Raw genomic sequence first — 13,187 nt, forward strand, 5'->3', positions numbered from 1 at the left:
ATTTCTTCTTTTGGGGAGATGTTAGATGGGATTTGCAACTCAAGATCGCAACTGTGTCTCTACCAACGCTTTTTGCAAGTAGGGAGTGGCTTGTGCTTCTGCTAGAAACGTATCTGCAGTCATAGTGAAATTCCACATAGCCAAAGCAACATTAAAAACAAACCCCAGCTTGGCTCCGATACGAAAAATATGGAACAGCAGTTGCTGTGTGCAGGATGAAAGCTGATGTTTTGCCAACCTGAAGTGTAAAGCTGGTGCTGGAACTGGGGCCTGAAGAATGGGAGAGTTTGCCAAAAGGAAATGGAAGCAGGGATGGAGGGTTTCGGGGAATGCATCAGTGTCGGCTGTGCCAAAAAATGTCTCCCCTGTGGACAGGTCTGATTACAATAGTAACCACATTAGCCCATGCAAAGTGCAGTGGCCGCCACAGTTGGCCTTTTGCATTTTCTAGCTGGGGAAACGGCATCTCAAATGCACGGCTAAGGTAGAGCTGGGTTTGGATCAGCCTGCTGTGTTCCTGCATCTTAGTGACCAAAGGGCTGTATGCAGGGATTTGAGAGAAGGACAAGACACCAGCAAAAACAAAGGCCAGTTTCTCTGCTTAGTAGTGGGAAGGTCTACCGAAGATGACCTCTTCCCTTCCAGCTTAGGGGGCTAGAAGGAAGCCACAATTTTTGAGGTGCTTTCAGTTTTTGGAGGTGCACACACTGTATTTGCATACAGGTTTGTCTTCAGTGGAGCCCATAAACTTAAGATCTGGTTGCCCAGTGTATTTAGTTTTCTCTTTTCCCTTGGATAGAATATCCTTCCCTTCCTACCCTCTCATCCCCCCTTGTTGCTGAAGGATATCTTTTCAGTAGTCTGGAGCACATCACAGAGCAGAAGCCCAGAAGGATGGTCAGTCAGGTGACAGCTGTGTGCATAGGAGGTGGAGGTATATATATATATATATATATATATATATATATATATAAAATATGCTTCAGGAGCAAGTTCTTCAGTGCATTAATGTCACAGCTGCCCTGTGTCGTGCTGGAAGGTGGGTGAGGAGGCTGTCCTGTGAGCCCCCTGGTCCCACTTCCACTACACTTCTCTTCGTCCAAGCAGAAATGTGTTGCGTCCATGTTTCGTCCTTTTAAACTTTTGCTTGTTTCAGCATTCTTTTACTTTGCAGTGGTACTGTCCCAGTGGTATCTGAGCAAAGGACAAACTCTGCGCCTGTGGGAAGTATCTGTGTGGTTGTTCCAGCTTGTGCATTAGTAACAGCTGAACCCACGCCACCACTTGCTGAACCCGTTGAACTCTGTTGGCTTTGAAACAGTGCTGGTCTGAGTGTTAGCGGGTTCTTGCTTGGATTAGCTGAGATGTGGAGCAAGGTGGTAGATGCTGGTGGGAAAAAAATAGGTGAAGGAATGTAGGCTGAAAAGGGGGGTGGGGGAAGATGATGTGATGGGGAAGTACAGCAACAGGGTATCAACATTCAACTTGCTTGCTACAGCCCCAGTGCATGTTGGTGGTGCTTTTACTTAAGGGGTGCCATGATCTAGCAATTAGCATGGAGGCCTGAGAATCAGAAGACCTCAGTTCTGCTTTGGTCCTGACTTGCCATATAACCTCAAGGAAATCACCTTGGTTTTCTTGCTCTGTTTCTCCTTCTTGCCTTTAATCATCAAGACTGTGAACTGCTCAGGGCAGAGACTGTCACTTGATTATATTTATTCAGGGCATAGATTCATGGATGCCAGTCTCAGTGCAATGAATAATGATGATTTCATCAGGATCTTTTTTACATGAATTGGCAAAAAGTGAAGTGTTATTTTGACCTTAGCTGAGTGAGAATCAGGAAGTGTCTAGCTTATAACGTTTCCTTCCAGTTCTTTGGCCTGTGGCAAGGAGCTCGTGGGCAAGTGAGCCTCAACCGAGGTGGTTGTATTCAGAGAAGCAACTGAAGCAGTGAAGTTGATGCCCTTCAGCATTTAGCACTGGGTAAAATGAAAAATGCAGAGAATGCCTTTCACCTGGAAACATGGTAGAGTGCAAAAGTTTGCTGCTGTTGTTTTTCAGCTATTTTAGAGAGCAGCACATCAGTCTTTCTGTGCATGACCTTCAGAAGGTCATGAAGAGTTTGATTACTACAGCATGAGCAGTCTGAAGTCCCTGATTTGAAAAAGTTTTAATCTTGTGCTGGCCCCAGCCCTTTGCCTGGAATAGGACTTTTTATAGACTTAGTCTTTTCAGGGAAGTTGCTTTTTTTCTTCATATTGGTGAATGTTGCAGGTAGGAACTTAGTTCAGAAGGCTTTCAGTGGATCCACCTGGTAATTTAGGCCTGTCTGTGGCTGTCAGGAAAACATCCATTAGCAACAAGTTGTTCTTACATATTTTAGAGAATACCATGAAGTAAGCAATGCCTGCTAGTATTAAAAGCAGAATATGGATCTAGCTGAGTTCTGGGGATACCATGCTGTCTTTGTTTTCATGAAGGTAATGAGTTAATAGACAAAATGCCAGCAGGTGGTGCTCAAGAATACATGGTACAGCTCCTGGGCTTTGCAGGACAAGCCAAACGTGTGTTGAACATACCAAGCAACTCTTCCTGTTTCTTGTTACGCAGTGTTTTAACAAAATGTTCTGCTGCAGTGGAGAAAACTGTTCCGGTATCTGCCCTCTGTGGTTTTTTTCCTCTGTACATTTGCATCTAGCAAGAGGCACCTCCATTTTACATAAGCTCCATCAACATTAAGCTGTAATGCTAGCTTGGCTCAGCCATCCCTGCAATGAGCTGGAGAGGACCTCTGTGCGGGAGGTTGACCTTTTCCCTTTTGCTGGAACTGCCCTCATTGCTCAAGAAATAAACAGTTGCTGGCACATGCAACACTCGAAGTCAGTATATGTTCCTGCAGTAGCTCTAGCTTCTCCAATAAAGAAGCGATTAGTTGCGTGCTGTTGCATGGTAAAGGACTGAAGAACAGAGAGCTAGAATTTAACAGGCTATTCTGGATTAGGGTTGGTAATTAATTTTCTTTTAATGTAATAAAGATAGTATTTGCTGATGAGAAGACAGGTTCCCAAGAGTACAGAACGTTTCCTGGCCACCAGTAGCAAAGCAGGGATGAAATTTGGTCATTAAGAAGGCTAACGTCATCTTGCCCTTTTTGGATCAGGTGCACCGGCTGCTTTAAGATGTTCCTAACATGAAAGGTCTTGCTAGGGCTGAAAAAGGCAGTTGTTCCATGCCGTCTGATTTTGTGCATTAGAATCCATTTTTCTTAGATGTCAACTGCATCAGTATTATCATTCTTGTCCAAGGAAGTGCTGTATGAGCAAGGGCTGCAGGATGAGGCCATTATGGGATAGAAAAACCTATGAAGATGTTACTTTAAAAAGCTTGAAAGTGTCCTAGGCTCTCCTGAACTTTCCATTCACAGCAGTGTTCAGGAGCTTTTGAGCACTGATGGCAAAACCCACTGCTTACAGATTTCTGTCACATTTGCTTGCTTAATAACACTGGTACAGTAGTTTTTCACATGTGGACTTCAATTCCTCCTCCTCTAAAAGAGGATTGAGACTTAGGTCTTTGGGTTTCTGCAAGACTTAATTAATTAGAGTGATTTGAGAATGAAGGATGACCTGTCAGAGTCACTTATTCCCCATGCTGCTTCTTCTCGTACTTATTAAATTCAGTGGTTTTGCTTTTAAAGTCAGCATAGCAAGATTTTGGAATGACACTAGCCGTGTGGTTCTGGCTGGTCAGTAACTAGGAGGGTCAAATTCCAAGTTGGCATGTGTTATTTTCACTCACATAAATTGTCGCAGGAGCTGCTGCTTTTACCGAAATCCCAGTGAAACTGGATTCCCACCCCAGTATTTTTCTTGCACGTGCTATTAATGATAAATGTTTTGTGAGTATTTTCAGCAACTGAAGGCATCTTTTACACCTACGTCAAGGGGGAATGAACTCCTCACAAGTGTTGACATGACTGTTCTCTGATACGGGTCTTTACCAGGCAGCTTTGCTTTTAAGCTCATGAGTGATTGTTTCTCTGTGCTCTGGAGTCGGCGCAGGTAGAATAGAGCAGATGGCTCAGTGTTGGCTAAGTGCTTGCTGATACACAGCAAATTGCTCCTGTAACTGACTGATAGGTTTCAAGCTTTAATTGAGGCTTTCAGCAAGGCGCTCAACAGTGAAAAGCATTCTGCTGAGAAAAACAGCAGCATAACCATGGGCAAAGGTTCAGGATAGCAGAGTTTAACCCTCTTGGGGATGGCTCCTCTATTTATTTATTTATTTTTCTGCTGCCTTCCCACCGTCATTCAAGACTTCTGTAATGTCGCTTGCAGATTACAGCTCAATATATGAGTGCAGTGCAATCCTTTGTGCTGAAAACGTGAAGCAGAGACTGATAAGTTTGGATTTCTGCTTGTGGCAGGCTCAGCATGTCTGCAAAGGTAGCTGTTCCCTGATGCTCCCTTTGAGACACTGTCTGCCTGGTCTGAGCAGCAGCTTTTGTAGGTCTCCCTTGCATAGCAGGGAGTACAGCTCCTTCTGTCTTCTCTCTTATGTACGTCAGCATCATCAGAATTCTAATTTTTATTGGACATCTCTAAAAGGGAAAGGAAACCTCCCTTGCTCCTCCCTCCCCCCAAGCAAGAGTGGATTTGACAGCGGAAGAAAGATGTTTGTGGTAGGGTTGTCTGAGCAGCGTCCTCTTGGGCAAGAGGGTTTTCTTCAGAGATGTCCCTCAGGCTGAAGGAGCTGCTCTCTGAAATCATGCTGTAACTCACCCAAGGAAGGGGCAGCCCAGAGCAGGCAGGGATGCAATAGCCCGGTGGTCTAGCTCTTGCACTCCCCCCGCCCCCACTTTTTATCCAGCTTTGAATTCTGCTTTGAATTTGATTTCTTGATAGTACAGGACCAAGGAATAAATTTCAGCTGAGCTAGCTTTGTTTAGTGTCCTCAAGTAGTCAGAAAGGAGTTGCTTCAAGTTACAAAGCTGGCTGGTTGGCTTTGAAGTTTAGATTTTATTTAGTGCTGGAGTGGGTCTAACAAAAAGACCCTAAAAAAAGGCACTACATGAATAAGAGAAATTAAGTGCTATGATTCAAGTTTCCTAAAGAGTCCAAGAAATCTGTGATGATGGTAGAAGTAGTGCTGGTAGCTTAAAAACACTGATGGACCCCCTCTGCCCTAACAAGCTCAGAAGTATAAAAATTTCTGCTCAGTTCTGAAATCCTGAACACATTTGATAGCATCTGCAGCGTGTGTTTTTATGTTCCTTTAGCTTTTCAGTGGCTTAAAATGCACTGAAAGTGTGAACTACTGTCAAGCGTGCTTTTGTACTTGCATGAATTTAATTAAAAAGATAATTGGATTGCTTTATCAGCCTTTACATGTCAGCCCAGTGCCACCCTCTTCTCCCCCTTCTAACAACGTTGACAAACCCAAGCCATCTGAAATCTGTATTTTTCTGTATTGTCTCTTCTGTCGTGTTTCGGATAGGGTACAGAGGTGACTGTGTTTTCTGTTGAGCATTAGATCTGCTGCCACGGTGGGAAGGAGGCGGCTGATAAGCAGAGCCAGCCTGTTCAGATGGTTCCTGCAGGGGCTGCCCTGTGCGAGTGGAGGGGGAAATGCTGTGTAGCAGCAAAGCTCCAAAACAAAACAAAACAAAGCAGACCAACCCTTTGCAAAGTCCTCTGCCTTTATTACACTTATGATGAATAGCCCAAAATGTGCAGCTGAATCTGCAAGTTGCACAACGTGGGCAGTTTTTACGATTTCCCTGGAAATGCTGGTGAGGAACGCAAGATCCATTTTTAGTGCAAAACACTGATGTTTTCATGTAAACAGAGAAGTGCCCAGCCTGTGTTGTTTAATAAACCTGAGGATGTATCCAGACTTCTTGACATCCCTTTGACCAGAGGACCAGTTTCACACAGAGAGGGGAATGGAAGGGCATGTGAACTAAACAAAATGCTGTGGTCCTGGCAGTCACTCTCCGTCAGCCAGCAGAGCTCCTTCCCTGCCAGCTCCGTGGCCGTGCGGTGCCTCCAGTTCTGGCGGCTTTGGCAAGCCTCTCCTGGTTCTAGTGCACGCTTTGTGTTGTTTTGGGGAGTGGCGTTTTAATGCTCATCATTGTTTCCTTGAACTTGTAGAGTTTCATCAAGCCACCCCTGGGAATTTGGGAGGGTGGGTTTTCTCTAAAGAATACTATTTATAATACAAAGCAGCCTCTGTTCCAGTCATTTGTGGCAACATGGCTGCCGAGGAGGTAAGAATTGTCTTTTGCTTATCCAGCTGGTCTGTGGACAGGGCAATTGGTGAAATAGCTTGGGCACAGCCAGAAGTAATGCAGGGGCATGCAGAGGACTGGGGCGGATGGGATTAGGCAGTCAGGAATGCTTCTTTTGAGAGTGGAAATGCTGTGTGGAAGACTTGGATACCTCACAAGTTAGTTTCTGTTACAACTGGAGGGTGACAGCATGACTTTTCAGAAACCTTCAAGACAGAAAAAAAGCCTGTGGGTGTACTGGAATTTTTCACTTTGATGAAATTGGTTTTGATTCATTCTGAATGTGAATTCACCAATTAGCAACGTAGAATAAAGTATCCGAAGAATGATGTTTTGCTGGCCTTTCTCTCCCTCCTTTCTTAATGACTAAATCCCTTTAAAAGGACCTTCAGCTTTGGAAACAGTGCAGTAGCAGGGATCTGTCAATAGCCTGAGGAATAAGGTATCTGCAAGAGGAGATGATGGAAAGAAAGATGCTCTGGAGTTTGAAAACTTATTTTAAAATAAAAAAAGGGAGTCACAGTTTTTCATTGCTTCCACAGAAGAAATTGGTTTAGACATATGAGATTTTCCATTTAAATGTTTTAAGTACAGCTTTTCAGCAAACAGAAAAGGCGAAGCTCAAAATACAAAGTAGCCCGCTTGGCAGTTGCTTGTAGGAAGCACATATCCAGTCAGTTTTTTCAAGGGGTTTATGGCGGTGTCAGTGTGACCCTTTCATTTTTCTTGCAGAAAAAGATTTACAAGTACAAGAAGGTGCTCAGTAACCCCAGCCGCTGGGAGGTGGTGTTGAAGGAGATCAGGACGCTGGTGGACATGGCACTGACGTCTCCACTTCAGGATGACTCTATTCACCAAGCACCACTGGAGATTGTCTCAAAGCTGCTTTCAGAGGTATGATCTCAGCAGTGTTCCTGCAAGACACTGTCACATTTAGATGAGAGACAGACAGTTAAAAGTTTGTGGGTGGGTTTTAGTTTAACTTGGGCTGTCAAAATTCTGCCTTTGAGTCTGCTCGTGACTTCTGCTGACTTGCGTGGAATTTGTACTTGCTGTGGAGAAGGAGAATTTGACCCATGTTAGGTAGATTTCTAGAAACAAAACAAAACACATTTATCTTGAGGCTTTGTTGTTGTTGTCATTGATTATTTATGGTAATTTTATTATGGGTCTGATTCATGTCTTATTTCAAGTAAGTGGGAAAACTCCCCTTGACTTCTATTCCATTGGCTTTGTTTCCATGACCAATAATTCTTGTAGCAATATGTATATACCAATAAATTAATTGTGCAGCTATTTTATTATTACCAGTTCTGTCAAAGAAAAATATTTTCCTTCTTCAGAGATATCCATCCTCCTTTTATAGCATTTATTTCAAATAGTTAACTTTTCATGGACAGGAAATATAATGCCAAGCAGGTTTTTCATGTCTTGGTTCTGATGTGCAAAGATTTATGATAAGCAAAAAAGTTGCTAGCTATTTTTCTTGCAGTAGGCAAAGATCTTAGCAACTCACAACTTTGTCACCTCTGAATGGATTGTGCTGCTGAGAAAGCCAAAAGCAAACTTTGGCATAGGTAGTAGCATAGGTGACTTCCAGTAAATTTATCGGCTTTTACTGGTTCCATGTTTGAAGAAGGTATTTCAGGAAAACTGAAGGAGTTGGTTTACTACCAACAAATGGTATACAACACCACAACAGTACTTTTATTAATTTTCTTAGAAACATATAGCCTGTCTTAAGAAAACATTTTAAAGAAATGTATCGCTGGCTTTAATTGAGACCTACTCTGGCATCCTGGTGTTTGTAAGCTCAGCTTTCATGGCTGGGGTGGCTTGAATCTGAATATGCTGAGAGAGAAATGGAAGCTTGCACAACCCCCTGTAGCAGATAGTATACCACCGTCTTTAAGAGAATGATTTCAATTTGATGAATTTTATTCTGAAAATAAGCAATTTCAGTCTTGAGCCTTTATGCTTGCATCTGGTGGTAGCTAAGAGGATTGTGTATGCTGATGTGCCAACTGAGAGTACTCTTTGCTCATTCATTTCTTCTATTCAACTCTTTCAGAACAACAATTTAACCACTCAAGACCATGAGAGCATTATTGTGGTGAGTATCCTTCCGTCAAAATCTCAGGACAAATCTGTATTGTTTGTCAACTTACATGAAAGAGCACAGCATGTTGAGAGTTAATCGTCTCCCAAAATGGCCTCCTTACTAGGCTACACAGTGCAATGTTCATATCTATATATGCACTTTAAATGGCCAAAAAAAATCATTTCCAGATGTGCCCTATAAAACCCTTAGTCGTAGTAGTTTCCTGAGGGGCTAATGCTACCATGCACAGAATGTCTCCATTGCTGATGGTATGTGAGCAAGTGATTGTTTTTGTAAGCGTGGATATGTGTATGTATCGCTGCAGTTTAACCCCCTTTTTACTTGATTTATAAAAATACCCTCTTGAACTTTTTACTTTTCTGTAGGTTGCATTTATTTAGACATAGAAATAAGCGAATCAAATGGCAGCTCTCTTCCTTGTGCAACAAAATTATAAAATCTCAACAATTTATCAGAGAGGTGGAACTTGGTTCCCCAGCAGTGTAATTTAATTTCAGTCACTGGCAATTTCCAGATTTTCCCAGTCAGTGATCTAATCTAGAACCTCAACGCAACCTGATCGTATCACATCTCTGTGACTTTCTGCAAAATGACAAGGTGGCATGTAGCTGCCAGTAGGTGTGAATTGTGTTTAACTGCTGCTTCAGATACCATTTTAGCTGGAATCAGTCACCGAGATAAGTTTCTGAAGTGGCATTTACTTTTCTTTGAAATCTGCTATAGCTTTCATTTTACTCTAGTGCCAAGGGTAATTCAGGCCCCCAGTTACAACTGGTTGTTTTGGAGGAAGGATTTTTTTAATAAAAGATGTAAGGTGGCCCTGCTGTGAGCAGGAAAGTTGGACCAGGTGGCCTCGAAAGGTCTTTTCAGCCTACATTATTCATCAATTCTGGGTCATGGCTTCTTCAGTTCAAGTCCTGCCCCTCTGTAGGTTGTGCATGAACCATTAATTTGTGGTCATTAGTTTGTGGGCATTGATTGCTCACTGCATTTACACAGCTAACCCGTGCTATTCTTGGGAAGTATTGCTAACACTGTGTGTTCATGTAGTATCTTAACAGTACACGGTGATTTGCCGTGCAGATGGAAGCAGCTTTCCTTCTCTAGATGGTCCTGGAACAGATCAATATTACAACTGATGCCTTCCCGGCAATGCGAGACAGCAAGTTTCTGCTTTTAACCACAGCGCACATAAGGAAAATACAGGGTGCTTTCATGCTGTCGCTCTTCCACACTGACTGTACAGGTGGAGCCATGACTGGCTTGACAGTATCTGTTGTGGTTATTCCCTACATTCAGTAAGGACTGGGCTGAAACAAGCTCATTTTTCTTCAGTTGACAACCAATCAGTTACATCTCTGATGCAGTGATCCACTGACAGTTACCGGTCAGGTGTAAACACTTGGTGATTTTGCAATACATGGCTCCTGTGGTTTGGCAGGTCTTATAGCAAACACTCCAAAAGATGGGTTCAAGGAAGATCTTTAGCTCAGGTGTTGGATGGGTAGCAAGGATATTCTAGTCTCACTGAGTAGTGTCGCATTGTTCATTAGTCCACTGTTGCTGGACCACCACCAGAGGAAGAGTGAATAGTTGCAGAAGGATGGCACACGATAATAAACAGAAACTTCACAAATGTTACGAGTAACAAAACCAGATCTTTGCAGATGTGCTTGGGTTTCATTGTTAAAATTCACATTAATCTTGACCTGTTTGTGTGTGAAATCGGCTATTGTGAAACACAGTCACAGCAAGCAGACTTGCCGGGGCTGAAATCCTTAAGGAGACAAGAGGGAGAGCAAAAACCAAAGCAGGCTGCCTTAGTAAAACTCCAGATGCCATCCAGATAAAACATCTGGTGTTCAGTTGCTTAATACAAAATGTCCTAGCTGCTGTGTTTAGAATCTTACTTTTAAATGGGTACTGGGAATCCCTTTAGCTCAAGACAGGAAAAAGCCTGGAGGCACCATCACATAGAGAGAATACATTATTCTAGTACCATTTTCTAATTTGCAAAGGAAGTAAAAATAACATAAGTTCATTACACCCTCAGTGGCAGGTATGACCTCTAATGTATTTACCAAGCATAAGCACATTGGTTTGCATGGCGGCAAAGAAGGAATTGTTGATCTCAACTTTCACAAAGTTAGATGCTTGATTTTGATGAATAGGGTCCTCCAAGGTAAGAACAGTGCTATGCTACTTTTAGTGGGTTATTTCTCAAAAAAAGAGCTCAAACTCTTTCATAAAGGGTGTGTGTGCATGTGGTGTTTTTCAGTATTTTCTCTTAGGGAGATGTTATAACTGAAACAGTAAGCCAGATTCATCCTTGCTGTAGTACATCCTCAAACAATTGATCTGCTCCTGTTTTCATTTAAACCATTATAAAAATTGTATTCCTTTGCTGTGTTTTATGTATTTACACTCATGTACTTAAAAGGAAAATTTTCCAGAGGATTCATAGCAGAGGTGAGCTTGAGCTTACACTTCAGTGTAAAATAAACACACAGTCCCCTTCTAATGTCTCTATTGATGCTTTTGTCCTTCTTTTTTACAAGTAAGCTTTTTTTTTTCAAGAAATATATTTCCCCGCAAAATGCTTACTCCAGTTGCAGTCCTCTAATTAAATTTTTCTCTCTCTTTATTTTTAAAGGCAATTGCACCTTTGCTGGAAAACAACCATCCTCCTCCTGACCTCTGTGAATTCTTCTGCAAGGTATCAGAACAGCTTTGCTTTCTGAAATCTCGTAGTTGTATATAAGTGTAATTCTTTGAGGGGGGTGGTTGTTCTTTTCTTTAACTCCTTACATCATGCCCCAACTGATTTCAGCTTTTGGTCAACAGCCAATGATATTGCAATAGTTAACAGCACTGTTACGATAAATAGATCCATATCCTTAGTACATCAGACTGCACAGTCCTGGTACTCTGTGAGAGTTAAAATCTTCAGACTCCCATACCTCAGTCTGGGTACAAGAAATGTCCTACTGCATGTTCTATTTAGCTAATGCAAAAATCACTGGAGTCACTGTGTTCAGATGAGTTGGTAATGTGATGCACAACTCAGCCCTAATGGTATTATGTCATTGGGTAGTGGCAATGGGAAGATCGTAAGGACCCATCCTCTCATCTGGTAAATCCATGCTTGTGCTGCATTTGGCATCCTTTCCATAAACTTCTGACTACTTTGGATTGCAGAACTTCTGGATTTGAAGACTACTTTTCCTCTAGGCCTGTTTGTGTTTCAGTTTCAAGTCTGCTTAAATTTGCTTACTGATGACTGGGTATACATTTGTCAAACATTCTGGATGCTGCTTATAATTCCCATCCAGAGGTATTCAGCAGCAGCTTCTTCCTACAGAAATTAAGTTGAGTTTCAAAAACACCTCTGACTTGCGTTTTTGTAAGCCAGTCTTAGGGTCATATCTAGCCTCGGACTCAAGGCACTTTTATTGATGTTTTTTTTGCCTTGGTTTCCATCAGAGGTGGGTACCTAATCATCTTTACATGAGTGGGATGGGCTGTGTATAGTTGCAGGAAGGGAAACAGGTTATGGACTTTTCCTCTTCAGAGCTGAAACGGACAAGGCTAATGAGAAGTCTACTGTATCTTCAAAATTGACCCTGCCTTGAGCGGGAGGTTGGACCAGATGACCTCCAAAGGGCCTTCCCAACCTAAATTACTCTGACTGATACATTATGATTGCATGTTTTAGCCTGTGATGGGAGAGTGGCTTGTTGGTACCCTCCAAAATCCACCACAGGTTTTTAGCCTGGATCCCAAGGAAAGGAGGTTTGTGCCATTATACTGCCTCTGTCTACATATCTTTTTGTCCCTAGTCCCTTTACTTTTGAAACTGCTGACAAGTTTCAACCAAATTTGACAAAAGGGGTAGAAGTCCCAAAAATACTACATTCCAGGGAGTTTTGTGAAGAATAGGCAGTAGGGAAAGGAACTCATGTAGTTCATGAGCTCCTATGGTAATCTTCTATTAGATGCCAGCAAATCCATAGGAGAGAGCAGAGTTATGAGTACGCTAATCCCAGGAAAGATTAATTTAGCTCTTGGATTTTGTTAATCTTGGGGTAATCCATGCATGGGGTGTGAAGCCAGAGGATACCCATCATCAAAATTTCTGCAGCTCACAAAATGACTTGTTGCTCATTACAGCACTGCCGAGAGCGCCCGCGGTCCATGGTTGTGATAGAAGTGTTCACACCAGTGGTACAGAGGATTCTCAAACACAACATGGTGAGTGCATGTGTTACCGGGAGCTTGGTCAGTTTGGAGAACCTTACTGGATACCTTTCATAATTTGCAGCTGCTCCGTTGCCTGTAATGAACAAAGCTCTGTGATACCTAAATCTAACCTCCCAGACTGTGAATGCTGCATGTAACTGTGTGTTGCTTTATAAATGCAGAATTAATAAGCATTCAGTGGGACTTCCAAAAGCATCTAAACAAAGCCATGATTTGAGGAATGCTTCTTTTGGTAGCAGTGCCAGCATATGGAGCTCCAGCTCTCTCCCACCTGGCTCTTGGCTCATTATTTACTCCCTGCATGCCATCCTTGTACTTATAATGGTTTAGAATCAATTAAATAACAAAGTCAGGGACTTTGTTGATTTTGAGCTGAGGCCTTCAACATTTTTTCTTTAAGACAGCCCCAGCTCTCTGGATTTCCATTTTGCTTTAGACTCACGTCCAATGAGTTCTTACCTAGGTTTCCTGAATTTCCTTACACTTTTCTGCTATTCTTCTTCCTTCTTGTTC

The 13,187-nt window shown here is 42.4% G+C and overlaps 1 protein-coding gene across 7 annotated transcripts in view; it reads left to right on the forward strand.

Moving 5' to 3' along the window:
- CMIP (c-Maf inducing protein) overlaps positions 1–13,187 on the forward strand; it is a 137,959-nt gene that overhangs the window by 94,092 nt on the left and 30,680 nt on the right. For all 7 annotated transcript variants that reach the window (XR_007506784.1, XM_049806651.1, XM_049806652.1 and 4 more), the window contains exons 4-7: positions 7,025–7,186; positions 8,364–8,405; positions 11,068–11,130; positions 12,585–12,665. Coding sequence is in view for 6 of the 7 variants with exons in the window: in XM_049806651.1 (XP_049662608.1) it covers positions 7,025–7,186; positions 8,364–8,405; positions 11,068–11,130; positions 12,585–12,665 (348 nt within the window). In the remaining variant the exon portion in view is untranslated. The remainder of the gene's footprint in view (positions 1–7,024; positions 7,187–8,363; positions 8,406–11,067; positions 11,131–12,584; positions 12,666–13,187) is intronic.

The sequence above is a fragment of the Accipiter gentilis genome, chromosome 7 (genome assembly GCF_929443795.1).
Source record: "Accipiter gentilis chromosome 7, bAccGen1.1, whole genome shotgun sequence".
Classification (NCBI taxonomy): Eukaryota; Metazoa; Chordata; class Aves; order Accipitriformes; family Accipitridae; genus Astur; species Astur gentilis.